At 26.0% G+C, this 22,993-nt stretch overlaps 2 protein-coding genes across 9 annotated transcripts in view; both read right to left on the minus strand.

The window, feature by feature from the left end:
- Positions 1 to 711: 711 nt before the first annotated feature.
- Positions 712 to 7,170, minus strand: LOC123293999 (probable maleylacetoacetate isomerase 2). 3 transcript variants are annotated; one of them, XM_044875047.1, is made up of 4 exons: positions 7,150 to 7,170; positions 3,638 to 3,689; positions 2,014 to 2,470; positions 712 to 1,158 (listed from the first exon to the last, which is right to left on the minus strand). In XM_044875047.1, the coding sequence occupies exons 1-4, from the start codon at positions 7,168 to 7,170 to the stop codon at positions 1,032 to 1,034; spliced, it is 657 nt and encodes a 218-aa protein (XP_044730982.1). In that variant the 3' UTR covers positions 712 to 1,031. The 3 variants fall into 3 exon arrangements, with proteins under 3 accessions (XP_044730982.1, XP_044730980.1, XP_044730981.1); XM_044875045.1 differs by lacking the exon at positions 7,150 to 7,170 and adding an exon at positions 6,406 to 6,490; XM_044875046.1 differs by lacking the exon at positions 7,150 to 7,170 and adding an exon at positions 4,726 to 5,141.
- An 11,041-nt stretch (positions 7,171 to 18,211) lies between these two features.
- Positions 18,212 to 22,993, minus strand: part of LOC123291743 (RNA-binding protein Nova-1) — a 28,805-nt gene continuing 24,023 nt past the window's right edge. For 5 of the 6 annotated variants that reach the window (XM_044872141.1, XM_044872142.1, XM_044872139.1 and 2 more), the window contains one exon: positions 20,982 to 21,404. In XM_044872141.1, coding sequence (XP_044728076.1) covers positions 21,181 to 21,404 — 224 coding nt within the window. In that variant the 3' untranslated portion in view covers positions 20,982 to 21,180. Of the gene's footprint in view, positions 18,353 to 20,981; positions 21,405 to 22,993 lie in introns of those variants that run through there. The other variant, XM_044872140.1, reaches the window with a different exon arrangement.

Here is a 22,993-nt window from a genome sequence, read left to right on the forward strand (position 1 = left end):
ACCCGATCTGAACTAACCGAATCCATAAAGCAAAATTCGTTGAAAAAGTAGAAATTTTTACAGGAAAGCGTCTTGAAGAAATATCGTTCGTTGGTATTATATTAGGTCAAATGAGACTTACTTTTAAAACGACAAGATAATAAATTTTGAACGAATTTTCGCTAGATTTTTGATAGAGCAGTATAAATATTGAATTCGTAACATCATCCACGACCTTTTTTTAATTACTATTTACCACAATTATCTGAAAAAAAAGTTTTTTGGATGCACAGAATGTGTGTAAAATCTTACTTAGAAAATAAATTTACAAACTATTTAAAATAAAAGTTTGGTACGAGCAAATGTTCTTAAAATCGCTGTGAATTTTCCTTAGATCAAATAAGACAACGCTTGGGGTTTATGAAGTTTGGGATACATTTTTCATTACAAAATTCTGCTTTTTAAGGACAATTCTTTAAAGTAATAAACAAATTTCGACATGTTGCAAAAGATACAGTTATCAGAGTATTAATGTTCCAAAAAAATAAATTCTAATTTAAATCACAATTAACGACTAGAGTATATTATTCCAAATAAAAAAGTTTTCTTTCAATCGATCCATTCAAATTTGTTTCCCACAAAGTTATTAGTTACACTAATAACTGCACCAATCACAATTATTTTTTACAACATTAGTTAAATTTTTTCATTAATATTTTAACAATTGTATATTAATTAATCTTTTGAAAGTACTGCGTGTTTTATATATTAAATGTAAAAGGGTTTACGCATACGTAGAGGAAGTTGCCCCGATATTGACTGTTTTAATATAAATGAATTTCTGTTTGAACTGTTTCTGGGATTTGTTGTTTTTTTTACTTCTTTTTTTTTTTAATAAAGTATCGCTTAATATCTAAAATTTCATTAGAAAATAATAATATCTGGATTTTACAAACAATCTGATTTTTAAATTGTTGCAGCAATAAAGCACAACAGCATAAAATTAAACGAACATAAATAAATATGTACGTTTTATATTTTGTAAAATATTCTTATTTAGTAGCTTCAGGAGGGCAATCTGGTTGACTACTAGGATGAGCTGCACGGAATGCTGGATGATTTTCCAGTTCACGATCAATACGTAATATTATTGGGAATGGTCGTAAATCCACATGATACCTAAAAATTAAAAAGGAATTCATTAGTTATCGTAATTAAAGTGCGGAGGAAAGCATAAGAAAAGGAACCTAAGTGGACAAAAATTGGAACTTGTAGCCGCAAATAAAGGAATTATTAATTACAGATAAAAAAGCTAATGAATTTGTAATTGGGCCCTTTTCCAAGTTCATTGTTGCATTAGTCGTAGAATGTAGATGCTTTCATAAACATCTAATTCGCTGGCATTGGATACTACCATCTAATTTAAAACTTTTAAAATCAGTACCCAACCCTAGCGAATTAGATGCTTATTCAAGCATGCTCATTGGGATCCACAAGGATCATGCTCATTGGCCAAGCACTAGTCACCTGATCGAAGCTGATTGGCTGACGTCACAATAATACAATAATTAATCTGGAAATTGGGTAAAAAATCGAAATTTATTTCGAAATATCCTAGAGATTTAATTTATTATCTTTGATAATATTTATATATTTTTATTAATCGAATATTAAGTATCCATTTAATATGAAAAATGATGTCAGCCAAATGAACCCTCTACTGAAGTTTTTTACTTCGAGGTATTTTTCTGTGACTTTTCGCAAATTTCGGGGGGCTATTTCGGTTATGAATTGCCGTATGTTAGGTTTGAGGTACGATGATTCACACGCCTTTGACACAGTTCTTACAGAATTGTTTTTTCTGTAGAACAAGTGAACAATTTGAGCATTAGTTAAACGATTCATGTCGCAAATAGAATTATTCAAACTAACATCTGACTTTTAAAACAAGCAAAAGTATTCACAGAGTTGCAAACATAGGAAACTCAAATGTGATCACTCTTTACATATAGAATAATAATAATTTCAAATTACCTCCGTGCATTAAATACTTGTGGTATTAAACAACAATCAGCCAACGATAATTCATCTCCTACACAATATTTTCCAGCTGTTGCACTCAATAAACGTTCCACAGCACGGAAACCACGTGTAATCCAATGTTGTGCCCATTCTTTTTTCTTCTCTTCACCCACATAAATTAACACCAATAAATTTTGTAATGGTTGTATACCAGACGCAATTACTTCACAAATTTCACGGACTTTTGCACGTTTTACTACATCGTGTGGCATTAATGGACGTTGTGGACGTGTTTCTTCCAAATAATGCATGATATTTAATGATTCAATTAATGTATGTCCATCAATATGTAACGCTGGTACTTGTTCCATAGGATTTACCTCACGATATTCGTTACAATGCTGCTCACCACCGCCTTTGATTAACGAGACAGGTTTGATGTCATACGGGATTTCTTTTAAGTTTAAAGCTGTTTGAGAAAACAATCAAATTAAAGTACTTTTAGAGTATTTTTTTTCCATAGGAAATAATTTATCTACACTAATGCATAAAAATTTTCAGTGTATCTTTGAATCGATTTTTCTAAAAGTCCAAGAGTAACATTTTCTTAGAGTTGAAATTATTTGTAATTTATTTTCAACTTTGATGATGAATTTTGTTATACCTTTATGAATAACAATATCTGCCTTGGTGTTCGAAAAATTAAACAAAATTTACTTGTCTGCTCGTTTTTTTATTATCAAGTTTATAACATAATTCACCATCAAAATTGAAAAAATATATATTATTTTTTATTTGTGTCCCCTCTACCGTGCTCTTAATTAATCGGGCACAACGAGTTTTCAATAATTTTATTTATTTTTTTTAATTCCCACCGACTAGTTTCGGAGAAATCTATGAAAACATAGCATCCATCTACCGTTTTACCATAAAACCAATGTTAAATATGCCTACTTTTGAAGTTATTTATTTATTTAAATAATCGGGCAACCCTCCTTAAAATTTTCAGAATTGATTTAGACTTAGTGCAATTTTATATAAAAAAAACAAGCTTTTTAAGCCACTATTGAGTAGTTACTGAGATTCAGAGTCTCGGTAACTACTAAACTATTATTATTTATAATAATTTTCCCTTTTTTCATGCCAACGCGACGCAATGGATAGCCACCCTGGTGGAAAAAATATTTGAAGAAAGAATTAGTGCTAATAAGTCTTAGAAACTCTGAATAACTCTAAATTTCTTAACGTTTTTGGTTTGTTTAATTCAGACATAATAAGTTTGGATAGCTCGGAATTAGACAGTCCAAAAACGTTGAGAAATTCAGAGTTCGAAGGTTTTTTCAGAGTTTCTCAAATTTATTCTTTCTTCAAATATTTTTCCCCCAGGGCATGAATTACTGAGAGAAGTTTTTGGGTGTCGATAAGGGACGATCATAATTATAATTTGAAAAGATGATAGAAAGGGAGAACAAATATTCATGGATTTGATGATCGGCTGGGAACTAACATGGACTACTTGTTAGTCCATGACAATCTTTTGGACATCCTATATAATATATTCTTATTTACTAAAAAGTAAACAAGTAAAGAGATGGGGAACTATGTATTTTTTCATAAAAAAAAAACAAATACATACCAATTCTAACTCTCCAAGAACACGAACTTCTCCAATAGGAGTAAAGAACAGGCTGTAAAAACAACTTTTATTAATAAATATATTCAAGTTTTGTGTAAAAATAAATTATCAACATTCAAAGAAAACTGGTTATTCTATTCTTATTTGCATATCATTGGAAGAAATAAACACAGTAATAAATATTGTTATTAAATGTGAAATTTCAAGTATTTTTAGTAAAAATAATCATTCTTGATGCTTCCGTTTATAATAATGGAAATTTATATATGATATCAAAGGTAATTTCATATAAAAGAATCGTTTTTCTTTTTTTATGGCCAATTGGAAAGCTTAAATTAATATACATTTATGTTCTTAATATATGTAGGAAAAGGTTGAATACTGTTTATGATATTAAATTTGTAGATTTGATTTGCCAAAAATTGTATTTTTATTAAATTGTTGAAAAATGAGCTCGCAGGGTGCACATTTGTTATAAGAGCAACTGCGTTTTGGGTCACTAAGTAAATTGCTAAAAGCAGGCGTCTCAGGAAAATAGATCTGACTTAATTTTCTGGAAATAACTTTCCGGTCAGCCTTGATGTCAGGTCAGATTAGTAATTGCGATTTTTATCATTTATCCTACCCAAAAATTTACTAGCTCTTGGTTTAATACGAATTGCATTAAAGGAAAACACGAATTGCCCTTAAAAAAGACACTCCAATTTAATAATTATTATTTTCAAGCATTGCTGCGATAATATAATATTAGATAACGATTGATATAAATAAATTTTTTGGTTTTTCGTATGGAAAAATTATTGTTAAGACAACAAATAATGAAATCGCTTCAATTTTCTAGGCTATGCAACCTGCACTGTTCAAATAGGGTAACAATTTCCGATTCTCAATATCAAATAAAAATTTATAAAAACCTGAAAATTAAAAAATTTTCTTTTTTCTATCATTTCCAAATTTGTAAAATATAAAAGTTAATGCCTTTCTAAATAATAATTAAAATTTGAAATTTTTTTAAGGGTTGAAATTTTTGGTAAATAGTCTACAATTAAAGAACAGATTAAAGCATTGAAAAATTATAAAAGTATTACCTTGGCCATTCCTGCCATATTATAATGATATTTAGAGTTCGAAATTTTGAATTATTTACTGAAGCACCCCGGTTGAAAAAGAAAATTATTTTGAATTTTTCACGTCTTAAATAGACCACACAACTGAGAACTTTGAACACTGTATGATTAGTATTTTATAAAATTTTTTTTGAATATTTTATTTTTGATTATTAAACTAAAAAAATTATATTTTTTGATGAATTATTTAAGAGGGGAGTTACAACCACCTTACATACATATATAGATATATATGCACATTATAAGTATACATACATCGAAAGAAAGCCGGTCGAATTTACACGAATATAACGATTGTGCACGATACAAACCCCTTATCAAATACAATTATTGCAGGGGTTAAAAAATACAATTGATCACAGAATGATTAAGGATTATTCTCAATTACATATACAAATTATATTTGTTTTTATTTATATCGCTAAAAAATATTCCAGTATACGTATCAAGAATGTCGTCACTATACAAACAAGTTGTTTATAAAACCTTCTTTTATAAATGATAAAAAAAATTTTTAATATTCTGGTCTTAATTAAATTACTGAAAATTTTGAATATATTTATAAGTATTATTGTTAGGTAGCGCTTTTATCAATGTTTAATTAGAGGAGAGGAGTCTCTAAACAGTGACGAGTTTATTTTAAATCACCGCAATAACTACAAGGTTTTATATAATCTAAAAATGAGCAATAGTATACAAACTCTGCAACTTTTTTAAAAGTTATTTTTCAATTAGTTAACCATAAAACTTATAGCTCTAATATATTAAAATAGACCACCCTGCAATACAACTAATTGTTTGCAATCGATTTTTTTCTCGTTAGGAGGCTTTACTTGTACCTCTTTTTGATATCGAAAACTTTAATAACCCAGAAAATAAGACAATAAAAAAGTCGATCTGATTAAAAAATTCAAGTGAAGTTTTTTCACCGGGATTATCTTTATTTGGATTTAAGAAATGACCAATGAAAAGTCCATTGCAAAATCGTGTGCAAAAATAGTTTTTTTTTTCAAAAATCTCGTAAACTATTAAGTTATCAAGCAATAGTTTACGAAATATTTAACTGAGGAAACTTAGAGTAAGTCGCATACTTTATATTTTTTTCAGTTAAATATTTCGAAAACTATTGCTTCTACGGAAATTTTGTGCAGTACCTTTTTTATGTAAAATTAACTCACAAACAAATTTTATAATACCTAAAACTGGGATAAACTTAATACTTTGCGAGATATTTGAAAAAAAAACTATTTTCGAGACATTTGACCTTGAATTTTTTTTCCCTCACGATTTTGCAATGGACTTTTCATAGGCCATTTCTTAAAAGAAATTAAAAATATTTTAAAAATTAAAGTCGTTTTATATTAGTTATTAAATTATTAAAAATAAGTCGCTTTCATTATGATTTTATTTTTTTAATAAGTAGTGCATGCGCTGTTAATTAAATATTTGCCAGTAGTCTCCAATCATTATACTCCTCATTAATTCTATGTTAAATGTTGTTAATTCCTAGATAAATAAAACCTATTTTGTTAATAATTTTAAAGAGTACGATTTATTGAAATTTACTAATAAAAAATTCTATAAAAAAGTATTTAGGAAATATTTTTTTTAACAGACTTGAAAATTTATATACATACTTACAAGTTTAGTAAGATTTTTTACTGGCATTTTTTTCTTTTTGAAAGATTGTTGAAATCCCAGCTGATCTCTTGTTTATTTTTGAACTTTTTGAAGTATACGTAACACTGTTTATCAGCTATCAAACTGAAAAAAACTTAATTTCTAGGAAGCGTGTTCAAATCCTAGCTCTCTGGGGAAGTAGTTTTATGAAATAATTAAGAAAGGAATACATTTAATCAATTAATTAAAATTTATAAAATACTCTTCATTTAACTTCAATAAGAATGTCTCAAAAAGATTATAATTAATCCGAAAATAAATTTTTGTGGGAAGCCAAATTACGTTAGCTTTATACTCATGATTTTTTTTTGTATATATATGTATTAGGAGAACATGTTCAACAAAATTCAAAATAAAACAACAAAGAAATGATAAAAAACGTTATTCCGAAAAGTGATTTTATACCGTTTAACATAATCATTATTCATTCATATTTATTTTAGGTGAAATATGTACAAATATATATAATAAAATATCGTTTTATATCAATTTTTTGGTTTAATTATTATTCAATATAATACCTACCTTTATCTTTTATCCTTTACATCGATTTCAGGAATATCAAACAGAACCTACATTTTTAACAAAATATTACTTAATTATTCATTTATAGGTTTATTGAAAAAAGGCGAGTAAAAAGAAATACATAATGGGTAAGTTTAATGAAAAAAAGAATAAATACTAATTAAATAAAAATCACAATACTTTGCTTATTATTCCACCCATTAAAATATAAATTTTAACAATTAAAATACATCACTGTATTTTTAACAATTCAAAAATGTAATTTTTTGTGACATATATTTCGTTCCAAATTTGTCATTTTCAAACACTGTGTTCCACAAAGAAGAGCTCCAAACCATAAGAATAAATACTAAGTTTAAGAAAACAAGTTTATTGAAAAAAGGATAGTAAAAGGTGGAGTAGTGATTAGCCTAGTTGCCTCTGGTTACCAAGTACCTCGGTTCGTATCTAGCATTGTCACGTTTAATTTTTAATTGATAAGTAATTTTTTAGATAATTGTTATGAGAACCTAAAGCGACAAATAAGTAAGAGAGCGAGGTATATTTTACGATATTTTAATTAACACCCCCTGAACAAAGAGTGATTTATGACATAAGTAGGAAAGTGGGACTAACATAATTTATTTTTTTTTTTTGTGAAATAATATGTTCTCCTGTTACAAAATTTCAAATTTTATTCTTAACGAGCGATTTTTTAATTTTATAAATACAAATTTTAATATTTTGTAATAGGAGAATATGAGTGAGATAAACTATATGACATGTTCTCCCATTAAAAAGTTTCTTCATATTTTAGCATAACCAAGCCATTTTGTACATATTTTCAATATTTTGTAGCAGGAGAACATGATTTTAAAGAGTGAGATACATATTTATTTATGATTATTTAAATTCCCACCCTCTGACAGAATAGTGATTTATGATCTATGTATAACTGTCGTTATTTATTGCAAGAAGGCGGGTTGTATAGATAATTAAAACTATAAAAAGAGTGAAAAATTTTTAACATCATCAAAAATTTAAAAGTAAAAATTTTATCCCCAGCAAGGATCGATATCCAGTCGGGTACGAACCAGCGTACTTTGGTTTCAGAGGCAAGAACTATACCCACACAGCCACCCAAATTATATATGAACATATAATTAACTTAATACTTAGCTTTGCAAAATAATTAATTAATTGATAATTTTGTTCTGCAAGAAAAAATAGGATAGAAAATTAAAAAAATAAAACGAAATTTAAAATATATAATAATTTTTATTTATTTATAACCAAAAAAAAAAAATGTTTTAAGTTTTCATGAAAAATCATATTGTACATTTTCATAAAAAAAATTAACAGATATTCTTCGTTCCTTATTATGTCCCAAGATTAATGTCTGATTCGAACTTCCTGCGTTAATTTTGCAAGATAGATTTACTAAGAAATTCGAAAATTATTTTATCCGACAAAAATACTGCTCCGATAAACTTGTCTACCATTCGTGCACATGCCGTACTTACGTATTTTTGTTTTTCATTACATACATGGTTCAGTTTTGCTACATTGTTTAATAATTATTAATGTCATCAAATGGTCATAGTATCCGACTAATTCCCGAGAAAATCTTGCTGAAAATCCATTGAAGAATCCATTTCAGATATTAATTCTTCATTCACTTTTTCGTTTGATTTAGTGTCGCATTTTTTTGTCGGCAAGTATACATCTAGATCCTTGAAATTAACGCAATTAATTTATTTCAAGTATGGAAATATTTGTAGTTTCTTGTAATAATATCGTTCCTGAAAATATGTAGTTTAGCGTCGAAAGCGCGAATGAGATCTATCATGACGATAATTGCTTTTTTTGTGCCTTGAAGTTACACGTTCAATCCTCTGAAACGTTGTCATATGTCTGTAAAAAACATCAAGTTTGAAAGCTACATAACACAACCGCATTACAAGCAACAACTGTGGGTATGGTTCAAAACGTGCCTAAAATATTTGTCGTGTGCTGTTGGTTCACCATATCTACACTATGTCATTATGAAACATGCTACGATTTTATATTGAAGTTGACTAAATGATGTCAGTTTTCTCGAATTTAGCTGTAATGGGGATGTAGGGAACAGGCTTTTAGATTATACATAAAACAAACAACGCAAAAAATATTTTATCATTTTTAATGGCACTATGGAAATTTATTGAATATAATAAATGGTGTGAATCTCATTTATGTATGTTTTTTCATTTGATATTTGACAATGTAATTAATGTATGCATTTGTATTTTTTTCTGATTCGTGAAGTAGTAACAACAGTAGTTTTATTTAAATAGTATACAAATCTCGTTGAAAAAAAATCCAACTTGCAATCTCACAAATATCTTCATCTTTATGATTGATTAAAATCAAGAATTAATATATTTTCTTTTTAATATATATAAAAATGAATTTTCGTGCGCTGTTTATTCAATATAAAATTTATGATTATGTGATCAGTTTTCTAAAAGGTACGTTTACATTATACCGATCAAAAATGTACACTCTAAGCCAAAATAAACACAAAAGTTGAACCATTCTAAGTGGTATTACTATAGTACATGTAATTCACATATAATGCTATAGCTATATCACTTAGAATGGTAAAACACGTGTATTTTCTATCACACCGAGTGTACATACAACGGTGTAAACACATTTGCACACTTCAAACTTTGTATTGTTCGATGTGAATTACTTCATATGACCATTTGTTCTGCACGCAACAAATTAACAGGGTAGTTTAGCAAAATCCAGTCCAGTTATCTTTGGGGTGTATTAAAAAAAAAAAATCGACATTTATAAGATTAAAAAATAAAATTAGGTATTATTTTGTCTAAACAAATAAAAATTCAAAAAATTAATATAATTGTCGTTTAAGTAAAAAAATACCCTTTTAGGTGAAAATTTGTCTGTCTCAAGTTAAAGATATGAAGAGTATGATGCAATTTTTATATTGAATAAACATCTTCGAAAAATCTACCATGATAATTAATAAGTAATTATCATTTATGAAATAATATACAACTTTTTTTTAAACTATATAAAATGAAAATATAACAGAACCATTAATAATAATAATAAAAACATAAAATATAAACTATATATGAATTAATTAATTAATATGTTTATATTAATTAATAATTAAAATATTATAATATTTATATAATAAACTTTTATTTATACAACTTTTTATATCATATGAAAATAATATTTCTAAAAAACAAACCCGTTTATTGATTATAAATATTAAATTAATTTTTCAACTCAATAATAAAAATGTAATTTTTAATATTAAATCTACAACAAAAATTTCGATTTTTCATCCTTGTAAAATGCTGAGGATAAGAACCATATTGGAAAGAATTGTTCGTTAATTGTTTTCATTATTCATTTTTAAACTACAGTTAAGGAATATGTGTCGAGCGTGTTTAGTATTCAACTCAAATAATTTCAACACGTGCTAATCTGAACATATAAGCAAGTCCTGGCTGCTACTTTTAATTTTCATGTTGCCTCGGCTTTAATGCAGATAAATGTAAATCTGAACATCCAAAGAATCTTTAGCTTTCAAATATAAAATACGGCATTTTCTTTTCCCTTATTTTTAGAGCTTTAAAGTGCGATGCAATTGACGTCCATGCAAATAGCACAGACTGACACAATGTATGGCTAAAAAGCACGTTGGAAACGTTAACCAACTTTGACGCTTCTGTGATCGAGGCATTAACTAAGAAATTATAGCCGTGTTATAATTATCTTTAAATATGAAGAAAGGTGGAACTTGGAACTATTGTTTATCCCCTATGAGTTTAATATTTTTCAGATAAAATTATTATGTCTGCACCTATATGTAAGCACCAAACTTTGAAAATTTTTGTCGTAGATTAAAAATGATTTTAATTAAAAAGTTAATAAAATTATTTTGAGTTGACGATTGAACATTTTTATTTGTTTGACTCTGACTTAGAAGGTAAACACAAATCATCTCTACCTAAAATATTTGTATCGTCCTGCGATATATTACTACTTAAATTTTATGAAATAAATATTAAACTTTATATGATTTCTTTGTTTTATTTTTTTTATATAATATTAACAACGTAATAATGATATTAAATAATAATATTAAACATAACAATTTTTTTCGTTAAAATAAAAATAAAAATTGGTAACTTAATTTTTTTTAATGTTTTTTTAGCAAGCCAAATTTTTTTTAAATAAAAAAATTAGCATTTTTACTATTACAAATATTTATGAATAAAACTTCCTCTCGTTATGTATTTGAGTACAAAATGTTTGGAAATTATTTTCAATTTACTAAGGTAGAAAATCACCTAGTTCACATGCATAAAAGTTCGCCGGTTCCAAACAGTCTTAGATTTGTACAAATGGTTCCTATTTCTCGACTTCTACTAATCGGGGACTCCTTGGAACTGACCGACTTATAAATACGAGTAAACGTGGTGTATTACTAACTCGAGGCTCAATCTGCCATAGGACTCAAACCACACGATGTATTTGACTGTAATTTCAGAACAGTTGTAAATTTTAGTGGATGTTAAGATCGTTCTTAACATCTATGAAATTTTTTTGCTGGAAAATATTCGATTAAACGGAAACCTTAAAATTGATGAAAAGGCGAAATGTACGTTATCCTGCATCTTAAAAATTGCAATTTTCAAGGTGTCGGATGTCAAACACCTTATCTTTTCAGTGTTAGGCAAAATGATTTTACATTTTTTCAAGCTTTCCAGGCGATTAAAGAATTTCCAGGGATTCTGAAAGAGAAATCTCCGGCTATGATAATTTACCTGGAGTAGAAAGTTGTTAAACACAACCTTGATAACAGCTTCTAAGTTTTCTAGCTGTTCTGAATTGACTGCCAAATACTAGACCTATCAACAGCGAAAGATTAATTTGATAGATCTTCGGTTTGATCGATTGATTATTGAATTAATTACACTTAAGGTAAATATTGACAGCTAATGAATCCTTTAACAATTTCACTTGTACTCAACCATTATTTGACCTGAAATAAGTGGTAGACTTTATACACCATGTTCAAAAATAAATTTTTGGAATAGCTTTAAACCAAAAAAAATTAAAAATTTTAACAATATTCATGCAAGTAGATTTTTTTCTTATTGTACCAAAAAAAAATTAAAAAGGTTTTTTATTATAATTCGTTCGTCCGCTAATTAATTAAATTCTTACTTATTTAAATATAGTATAGTGTTATGAAATTGTGTACTATGTAGTTTTGAAGAATAAAATAATCAACTGAAAGATGAATGAAAAGTGTCATCAAACTTACTAAAAAAATTGCGTTGGAATTTTTTTTATAAAATAATTATTTATTTAATATTTTATTATATTCTTTAATATATGAATACAGTTCATTTTCGATTGCAACCTGACGTTTGTAGATGGTTTTTTAAATTATGTGAATCGTTTGTTTAATTTCTTTTTGAATGAGATTTTATCTTGTTTAAAAATCGCTCTCTTGTGGTCATATAGTCATTATAATACAGTTTAAAATTATTACTGGAATTGCTATACTGTTAAATTAAAAGGGAAGCCACACATATTCTGATTTCAAAGATTTTCTGTGATCATATTGTCATTTAAAAATATAGCTTTAAAATATTACTGAATTAGTTTACAAATATTTTTAAAAAGTCGTCTCGCCAATCACCAATAGATTTTACGTGATATGTGCATAAACATAAAATAGTCTGGAGTTTTATTTGTATAAACATTTTAAAGAACTAAGAGAGCACCGCAATATCGCTTCAAGTTAAGATACAACATGATTAAGTCCTGGAAGGACCGATAGATTCATAAAGAATACTATTGAAAGTTCGTAAATTTTGCACAATAGCGCACGTTTGCATAAATCACTGCTTTTATATTATTTATTTCCTTCTGGAAACGTTTTATCCTACCTATCTAGGACGAACTACTAACAGTCAATCGAGGCCATAAAACGAAATACGTGGCAGGAGCTAAAGATTATTTTGGATAGTGCCTATAAAAATATTAACGGATAAATAAAAACTGTTAAATATAATAATTCGAAGTAATTTTGATAACCAATGGTTAAACTTGGTAGTAGACCACAGATTGAAGAGCTGTTGCAATTCAGATCTTCGTACTTTACAAAAATTTGATGCAAATTTTAAGCAGTTATGTTATTTCAATATCAAATATGTTACTCATTAAATAAAAATAAACCCGAACAACTAAGTTTGGAATGGTTGAAATCGTAAAATAAAATTTTTAAACATAGTTTACTCATTTCTCAAAAAACAAAATAAACAAACGATATTATTTAATTAATATTGTCAATAATTATCTCAATAAATTTTCCTTTTTATTTCTTTTAATTATAATTCTTTGAGACTAAACTACTTAAAATGAATTTTATATTTCTTTTAAAATATGGATTTGCTTTATGTTCATAATTTAATTTTTTCACCTTGCATTTTTTTTAAATAATTTGTTACTGAAATCACATTACGTTACAATATTGTATGAGACAACTTATATACTATGAAAATTTGGAACGGTGGAGAAAGCTACAAGAAAAATGTTTTTTTTTGTATTTTTTTATTTATAATTTTTTTTTTAATTTCACCGTTCATCAAACATTATAAATCTACGCGAATGTAATGTAATTAATAACATTTGCTCTGGTGTGCTTTTATTTTAATAATATTATTATCAACAATTATGAGGCGCAACACCGTCCCAAAACAAAATTTTTGAAAATGACATGAAAACTAGCTAAAATTATGGCGAGATACGCATTTTTTTACACTCCAAAAATATATAGATAGCATTTTATTTTTGTTTTCTTTTAAATATATTTTTTTTTCTTTTCTAAGCATGTGTAAGTTTATTACATATATATATATATTATATGGAATGGCTCGGGATTATAAGAACAAAGTGATATAAAGAATAAAATTTATATATAACACCTTGCTTTTTTAATGCGATTTCCGGACAACCTGTATTTCTATATCTTTTGAAAGTTTTTCTTTCATTTTTAAATATTATCTAACTCGTTTTTATTTCGTAAGGAAATTCATTTTACATAACGCCATGTGAATTCAAATAATTGAGAACAATAGAAAATTTCGTTGCTATAACTTTATGAAAAATAAATATATAATAGTATCTAAAAATTATAGCAACAAATTATCAAATTGCCAAGTTTTGGACGGTTGGAAATCTTTGCCAGCAAGTTATTGAAGAAAATTAAATAAATTTTTTACGAAATCGTACCCTGTTTTTTGTAAACAATTTGTTTTTATTTAAAAGAAAAAATGAAAAATAATTTAAAATTATTAATTGTACTGCTTTTGAATTTTTTAAATTAAAATCAACGCTGTTATGACGTCATATAATATAAATTTTTTGGAATATAAAGGAATATTAGAAAATTGAAGTTAATTTGCCTTACACATATTTTTATATGGGGATTTCAAACATCACAGACATTGTTTTTTTTTTCAAATATTTACAAAATAATTTTCAAACTTTTACAATAAAAATAGTTAGATAATATCATATAAAATGAAAAAACGGACGAAAATTTTTAGAATTTCATTAAAATTGAGTTAATTTATTTTTAAAAAAATTTTTTTTTAATATAAATGGTTCTCTAAGATCCTGAATTGGAAAATAACACAGCATCTCATAATACACTTTTTAAGAATAATTGAATACCTTCGTTTATAGTCATGTTTGAGTAAAAATTGACAGACACAACCTTATGCCGCACAAAAAAACATTTCAACAGAAACCTGCCCACTAGTGTGGCTTTTAATCTATGCATTTTCCAGTTATGCAAAAGATTGTCTGCATATATATATAGAACAAACGCATGCTTAGTAAAAATTGCGTCGAGTGTGTAAGTATGTGATAATGTATCTATGTGTAATTTTTTTTAATTAAATTTTTTTAATTAGATGTGTGAGTGATTTATCACAGAACATTAATGTATTTTTTATAGAATTTTTTTCTTTACTCTGACAACATTATTTATAATATATTTTAATTTAATTTTATTTTTTTAATTTGATTCTAATAAGGTACACAGCAGCAGTACTGCATCTTTTTTTTAGAAAAAATCAGCAGTTGCTCATATTTACTGTTGTATATATATATATAATTTTATAAACATAAAAGGCATTATATATATTTATATAATTTTTTTTTGTATTTCACCAAGTCCTGTATATAATTTATTCTTTTTTTTTTCTTTTTACAAAGCAACGATGATGAATTTTTATGTTTCTGACCTAAGTGTCATCATCTTTCAGCTTTCGTCAGATATAATCATCGTCAATATATTTTGAGAAACAAATTTTTTAACAAGATTTTTTTTTTATTTTGGTTAACAACATGCGATAACAACAATATAGTTAAATTTTTTTCACATTTACACGTAAATATATATACTTTTTACTTCATATATATAATTTTTTTTCTTACATTACTTCTCTTTAATTTATATAAAAATTTATTATGTTTACATGTTTGAATTTGAAAAGCGCATTGTATAAATAATTGAATAACGATAGAATCAATAGTTTTAGAAGTATCTTAAATTTTTTTCTTTCTCCTGCATGCAATATTTATTGTTCAATAATAGAAGCAAATATAATCAAGTTAGGACTACAAAAGGCATATGTTCATAAACCTTTTCGCAGTTCCAACTGGGAAGATTTTGAATCCGACATTTCTGACTTTGAGACACTGACACAAAATTTCCGTAACTATTTGTTACGGTATGGCAACCCAAATTGAATTAACGTAATTATTGAAAGAAAATTACTACTAATACTTCAACTTCTTTCCCAGAAAAACAATCCTTTTTTAAATTCAGTTCTTCCTCGAGAAATTTCTTTCTGTTTGCTAAGGCATGGTAGAACAGTGTGGCGAAGCATATTAGGAAAGTTCGAAGATTTAGTGCGAGTGTGCACTTTACTTCGATATAAATACAAAAAATATACCATAAAATTTTAACTTTTTGGGTTCTTATCGTTTTATCAATTACTTGTAGTAAATTTATGAAAATATTCAAACATGTAAACACAGAAGGGGGTGTTTTATCGAAATTTGAAAAATCGTTTTTAAAATAGAAAACGAATCTATTTTTTGTTATTTATTTTGGAAGATCCCTAAAATCTATTGTTTTAAAATTTAACTAGTCAATATATTTAGTATTATAAGATAGCGTTTGAAATTAAATTTATTGAACACCCCGAAAAATGATTTTTGTCAACAATTAGTTTTTTTTTTTAATAAAATTCATCGACATGTTAATTAAATATTATGTCATTTTTTTTATAGATAGATCATTAAAATAATGCCCACATCACTAGTCCAACAATATCAGCTGAGTTAAGCATTTGCTTTCTTCATATACACAAAATATTCACATATTTATTATGTATGCACTTTATTAGAAACATCAGTTTCAAATTATTATGAATTTTATTTTCAAATCTTAGATTTTTTTCCAGCAATGTTTTCGATGTGAAACGAAACACCAAATTATACTCTTAATTTTGTTACCGTTAAAATTCAATTTAGATACATAAATAAATAGGTACGTTATATCTCCTCATATTATATTTGCCGATAACATTATAAAGCAAAATTGGATGTTTTGTAGAATTTTTCTAAACCTCAAACATTTTTCCATATTTGGTCTGGTCGTTAAAGTATTTAACGTTAATAACCAGAATAAGTATTTCAATATAGGTACATCTTTTTCCAAATTAGATGATGTAAATGGAATTTGGTAGGCTAAATACTGAGAAAAGGCAGCGCATCTCTAAAGAAATAACCAGTAAAAGAAAAACACCCAATTATCTATAGCAATGATTAAGACATTTACAAAATTCATAATATTCTAAGTAGTCTTGTCAATTTTCAATCCTCAACCGCACTAAACAGACGATAGAAAATCATTACAAAAATACTAGGCAGCAGTGTTAACAGAATATTTTTAGATTTTTATTACAAAACTTTCAATAATTATCATAAATGTTATTAAAACATTAAATTATTTTCCCACTAAACAATTTTTTTAGTGGGAAAAATGTATTGAATACTAAAGGGAGAGTAAAACTACTAGTTTTAGTAGTAGAGCTACTGAATTACAACATTGATTCTAAGCGCCACACCTATTTAATTTATGTATCTTATTTTGATTTGACTAAGGCAATTTTGACCAGTTCTTCTGTAAAATTGAAATACTCTTTGTAAATTGTAAATAATGCTAAAAATAACATACACTTTATTAATAAAAACAATATATCTGAAAAAAAATTTTAATTAAAAAAAAATCAGCATTTTTTTTAACTAAAATTATCCAAATTTTAGAATGAAATATGCATGAAATAATTAAAAACTCTATTAAAAATAGAAAAATAAAATTTTAAATAAATAATTTTGTTAGCTATTTTTCTTGCGTAGCATAATAAGAAAATAGCATAAAATTTTTAAAAATGATTTTTCTTTTTTTAACAGAGAAAAAAATATTAGAATTTCTATGAATATTTTGTTTATATATATTTTTGTTAATTATACATATAATTATACATAATAATCGTTTATCTATGTATATTTACACATATATATCTATATATATTTTGAGGAATAGAAGTTGCTATTTTTCAAAGGGTTGAGGTAAAAACTTCCTCATATCCCTTTTTATACAATTATTTTTATATATACATATTTAAACTTCGTCCTAAAAATATACAAGAATTATTTCGCGATTTCAATAGATTATTTTAAATAAATACCCCGAGGTATTATCAACAACATATTTTTATAACATTTTCTCATTCTTCTCTCTCTCTCTCATCAACCATATGCCCCAACATCCTAAATATTAATAATAATCATCACATCACCATTAAAAATATAAATCACATTGATATATAAACCAATCCAAATTGTAATTTCCCAATATACAAATTTGATTGAGGGCCACCGTTTGTTTTGTTACCTCCTTGAACAAATTTACATTTCTTTATTTTGCTAAGTGTGGATTTTGTATGTGTCATGTGTGTATGTATGTTTTGAATTGTATTTTTCGTGTGTATATGTGTAGTTTTCTCTTTTTTTTTTTTTTAAATTTAATAAAAAGTATTTAACAATAAAATTCATAAAATTTATAAAAATAATTAACAATAATAGTTTTTTTTCATTTTTGTTTCGCAATAATATAATATAATATATAATTATGTCATTGTAACATCATCATCGTAACGATTTAGAATAAATTTTTCTATATATTTTTTTGTTTGTTATAAATATAATATATGAGCGATTTTATCTGAAATAAGATAGAAAAAAAATTATGTTTTTTTATTTATTTATTCGTTTTTCTTTTCATACTAAAAGAGAACAAACTTATTTTTAAAGATTTTATTCTAATTCAGGGATATAACATAAAAAAATAAGGGGGAGATTAAATGGTATCATTTATTTTTTTTCAGAAACAAAAAGTTTGATGTTTCCAAGACGACACAACAAATTTACGTGGAGTAAAATAATGAAATGAATTTTTCTGGCTAATCTACCTTAATTGTGTTGTAACGTTATTAGGCTCTAAAGTAATTTTCAAATTGGTCATTACTTACAATAATTTTTCCGATATAGTCATCAAAAATCTTGGATTATCAAAAAGATTAATTTTAGAGCCTATTTATAATATTTGCACTAAGGATGTCAGCTGTTCATAATACAGACATTATAACGCTCCAGGATTATGTGCTTCACTATTTATTCTGAGCTATTGATTGTTGACCGTTTATTCATAGTCACTTGAAAAATCATAATTGTCATCTTGGAATTTATTCAACTACAAGTATAAGAACCATTAATGATACCTTCTGTTGATTAATTTTACACATGCTCCTTTAATAAAGTAGGTTCTGGAAATGGAACTTTAATACAATTATAACTATCAGTTGTTCAGAAATAAAATAATGTCACTTTATTTTCAGAGACTTTTAATTGTAAGAAAGATCCAAATCAAAATGCGGAGAATGAAAGACCTTAGAAATAACAATTAATTAGAAAATCAATAAAATTAAGTTTGTACTTTTAGATAATAACATGTTCCAAAATATTTAAGAATTATTTCAAATAGGTTTATCGAAGCTTTTATTTTGAATTGATGCGTTTTGAAATCGTCGAATATTTGATCTTTAAGAGGTTTTAATACTATTAAATTATCAAAGAGTTGAAAATATAGAAAGATATACTGGGATAAATTTGAAATTTTTGACTCCTGTAAACTTCAAACGCAAAGATACGTTTAAAATTCAAAAGATAAGAAACTTAAGACTAATCAAAACCAAGTTACATCAATATTTTCAGAATAGAATAACAAAAATATTTTGGTACAAGTTATAATAAAATTTGTATATACAAAATTAAAATAATCTGACTGATACGAGATATAATTTTGATAATGAATTGTTTTTGTATCGTTTTGATAATGAATATGATTAACATGACAAATATGAATTAATAAAATGGTAAAAATGATTGATAAAGAGTTGTGGGAGATGTCGATAAAGGTAATGTATGAATGATATAAATATTATTCAAAACTAAATTGGTAAAAAAATACCTAAACATTAATAATACAGGCCTGTGGGTAACTTTCAATTTAATTATCATCCCCCTACACGTCTTTATCAAATGGGACAAATAAAATTTGAAATTAAAAAATTTAAAGTATATATAAACTATATAATAAAACAAACTTTATATGGAAAACGAAATAAAAAACTTAAAATTTTTTTATAAATAACCAAGCATATATAAATAAATATCTATTATATATATATATTTTTTTTTTAAATAAATTTTTATATCTGTTTATTAGAGGCAAGGATTATATAAATATATTATTATTTTTCATAAATATAATAAATTTTTTACTATTTGCATAGAATTTTCTTTCTTTTAATGAGGTGTTAACAAAAAAATCACAAAATTAATAAAATGAGGTACCCTTAGTAGAACGTTATAAAATTTAGCTTGAAAAATGACCGTTAACTACAAATCAAGTGTCACATTAATCAAATTGTTGCAATTCCTTCAAACAATTCCAACTCCAACCTAGTTAATAATTTTTTCGCATTTACTTCAAATATTTTTTTGATATCGATTTGAGTGCTTAAAAAACGATTTCAAGTTTAAATCATTCTAATGATTAGTCACTGTATCTTGAATTTATGATGAATTTATAATTACATTTTCCCTGGTGTATATAGGGCGCATTTGTAATTTAATTTTAAAAATTGAAATAACATTCTTTATTGAAAATAAAAAGAGGTTCTATGATTTTATGTATGGCAGCATGAAAACAGCTCATTTAACGGTGATTTTTTTGAAACATTAAGAGTATGAAGCAAACATGAATCATAATTATGTGGCTTGGTCAAAATAATTTTTTCTTTGAAAGAATCCCTACAATTTGATATATGTTACGCATGAGTCGCAGTCAACATGTCTTTTTTGGGCTACATTATTCAATCTTAAACACAGTTTGTGAAATATCTCGAATTTTCTTTTTTAAAGCATTTTCTTTTTTGATTTTTATCCAAAATTGATTGTTGTTAAGATTTATTAAATAGTATACTTACAATGTAGTATGTATTTGGAAACTAAAAAAGCCATCATTGAAATTTCGTTCAAAGTCAAAGAATTAAAACAAAGACATTAATAATGCCGTATCTAATTAATTTAAAATAGTTAATTAATAAGAGAAAACTTCTAAGATTTTGGCACACTAAGAAGGCTATGTACTAAGGGGAGTGCTCCTACTATTCGACATATCTTAACAAATCAATTTTTTTTGAAATATCCTAACGCAGATGTTTTCTTATATAAGTATAAATACAATATTTAATATGTCTCGAAAAAAATTTCAAAATTTTTGTAGAATGTTTGACAATATGATGGTGGATTTTTGATTTGAGATGGTTTGAGTGTTGATGATTTTTAATGGTGTTTTTATGTTTTGAAGCAAAACAAAAATAAATGATTAGCGTACGATGTTTCACGATCGATGAAATTTTGTTGATGAATTTTGTTTGATGGTAATATTTTTGATTTATGATGAAGAAGTAGTAGACATACCGTAAATTACTGCATGAGATTTCCTATAGCTGTTGTCTGTCGAGCACGCTTACCCTCTTCTTCAGTAATACGTTGTTCAATAAGATACTGTGCCGTATTTATTTGTCCAGGTGTACCTGTTATTGTTACAATACGATTTCGGGTACCTGGTGCAAAAATACCTTTCTTTGATATTTGTATACTGGCACCACTTAAATGTTGTATTTCAATTAATGATCGTCCACCAGGACCTAGGAAAAATCAACGATGGAATAGTTTTTAGATACTTCAATTAAATATTTTATATTTATCAGTTAAAATGAGATTGAATGTAATACACCTGATAAGTCAAGAGCAACCTAGAAAATCTAAACTAAGGTTACTTATATTACCTGAATATATGCTATAAAAAATCATAGGCTAAAATTGTCTTGATTTGTGACTTCTCCTCTATTGTTGTTATGAAACCTTAAAAAACCCTTAGGTATGATTTAGATAGATGCCATAAAAGCTTAAAATGTAGATATATTATGTGAAATTGAAAATTTGTTAACAAATTTTACAAGCGGTAGACTTTTCGACAGTATGTGTCTAGTAGTGAATTATGGTAATTATCTACTTCAGTATTTCGCTCTAAGTGAATTTTTTATTATTGATTGAGATTGATATAGCTAGTGAATTCAAATTCCGTGCATTTCTAACAAAATTTGTTTACTTTTACATAAAAATATCTTGGAATGTTCTGACTAGACTCTGGAACACCACGGATTTTTTTAATGATAAATAAAACTTCGTGAATGGTTGCCTTTTGACGAGTCTATTAGACTTTCCTGTACGATTTAATGACGTGATAAGAGTTATCGTTCTGAAAAAATGCAGCGGGGAATTTGTCGGACACTATGACCACTTGATAACATTAATAATTATTAAACAATAAAATACTTTGTCCGGCAAAAATACTCCACTGATAAATTTCAAGCATGTATTCATCATTTAAAAAACCGTGCTTTCCCAAGGTCTATTATTTGTAGTTCAGCTCACATACAATTGATTACTGAACCGTTTAATATTTTCATCACGAAACCAAAATAAGCCTTTTTTTAAATTTTCATTTCCTTTAAAAAAAATGTTGTAAACTGTGGAGATATTAATTAATTATTATTATTATTATTATTTATGATTAATAATCCTGAATTATTGCAATAAATTTTAATATTGATGACTTGTATATATAGTCAATTTGATTAAATGCCAAATCAGCATTTAATCAAAAATAGAAATATTTGAAATAAATTTTAGATTCAGCAATAAATTTGTTAGGTAATAAATTAGAAATAATCACAATACAAGAAATTGTAATTACAAGTATAAATGTATATAAAATATTTCATTCCTTTTAAATTCAGCATCTTTCACAGTTCTCGATGATAAAATATTGGCGGTTAGTGATATTGAAATAGGATTTTACGTAGTATAGATAGCAGTGTAGAGGCTGGATACAGTTTTGTCAAATCAGCAATCATTTTTGAGTTGTTATTTTACAATTAATGACAAAAAAAAAACTTAAATTAAAATAACACAATATTTAAATTTTTACAATTCAAATTTGTGTGCACAATGCATTTTAATATTTCCAATTAATTACAGAAATCAGAAACTAAATTATGATAATAAAAATTAAATTAAATTAAAAATAATATGGTAAATCGTTTAGAATTTTGAGACAATAATAAATTTTCAATGACAAGGATAAATAAACCGTTTAAAAACAATTTGTAATATTGAAATAACTAAATTATATATAGATCTAGACTCAAGCCTATAAATCAAAATGATTTAG

The sequence above is a fragment of the Chrysoperla carnea genome, chromosome 2 (assembly GCF_905475395.1).
Source record: "Chrysoperla carnea chromosome 2, inChrCarn1.1, whole genome shotgun sequence".
Taxonomy (NCBI): domain Eukaryota; kingdom Metazoa; phylum Arthropoda; class Insecta; order Neuroptera; family Chrysopidae; genus Chrysoperla; species Chrysoperla carnea.

What these genes read in the sequence shown, in the direction of transcription:
- LOC123293999 (XM_044875045.1), bottom strand. Translation starts at nt 6,432, where the DNA reads ATGCCAGTAAAAAATCTTACTAAACTT. An exon ending in TAAAAAATCTTACTAAACTT is followed by an intron (nt 3,690 to 6,405) that starts GTAAGTATGTAT and finishes TTGTTTTTACAG; the next exon opens with CCTGTTCTTTACTCCTATTG. An exon ending in TTCTTGGAGAGTTAGAATTG is followed by an intron (nt 2,471 to 3,637) that starts GTATGTATTTGT and finishes TTTCTCAAACAG; the next exon opens with CTTTAAACTTAAAAGAAATC.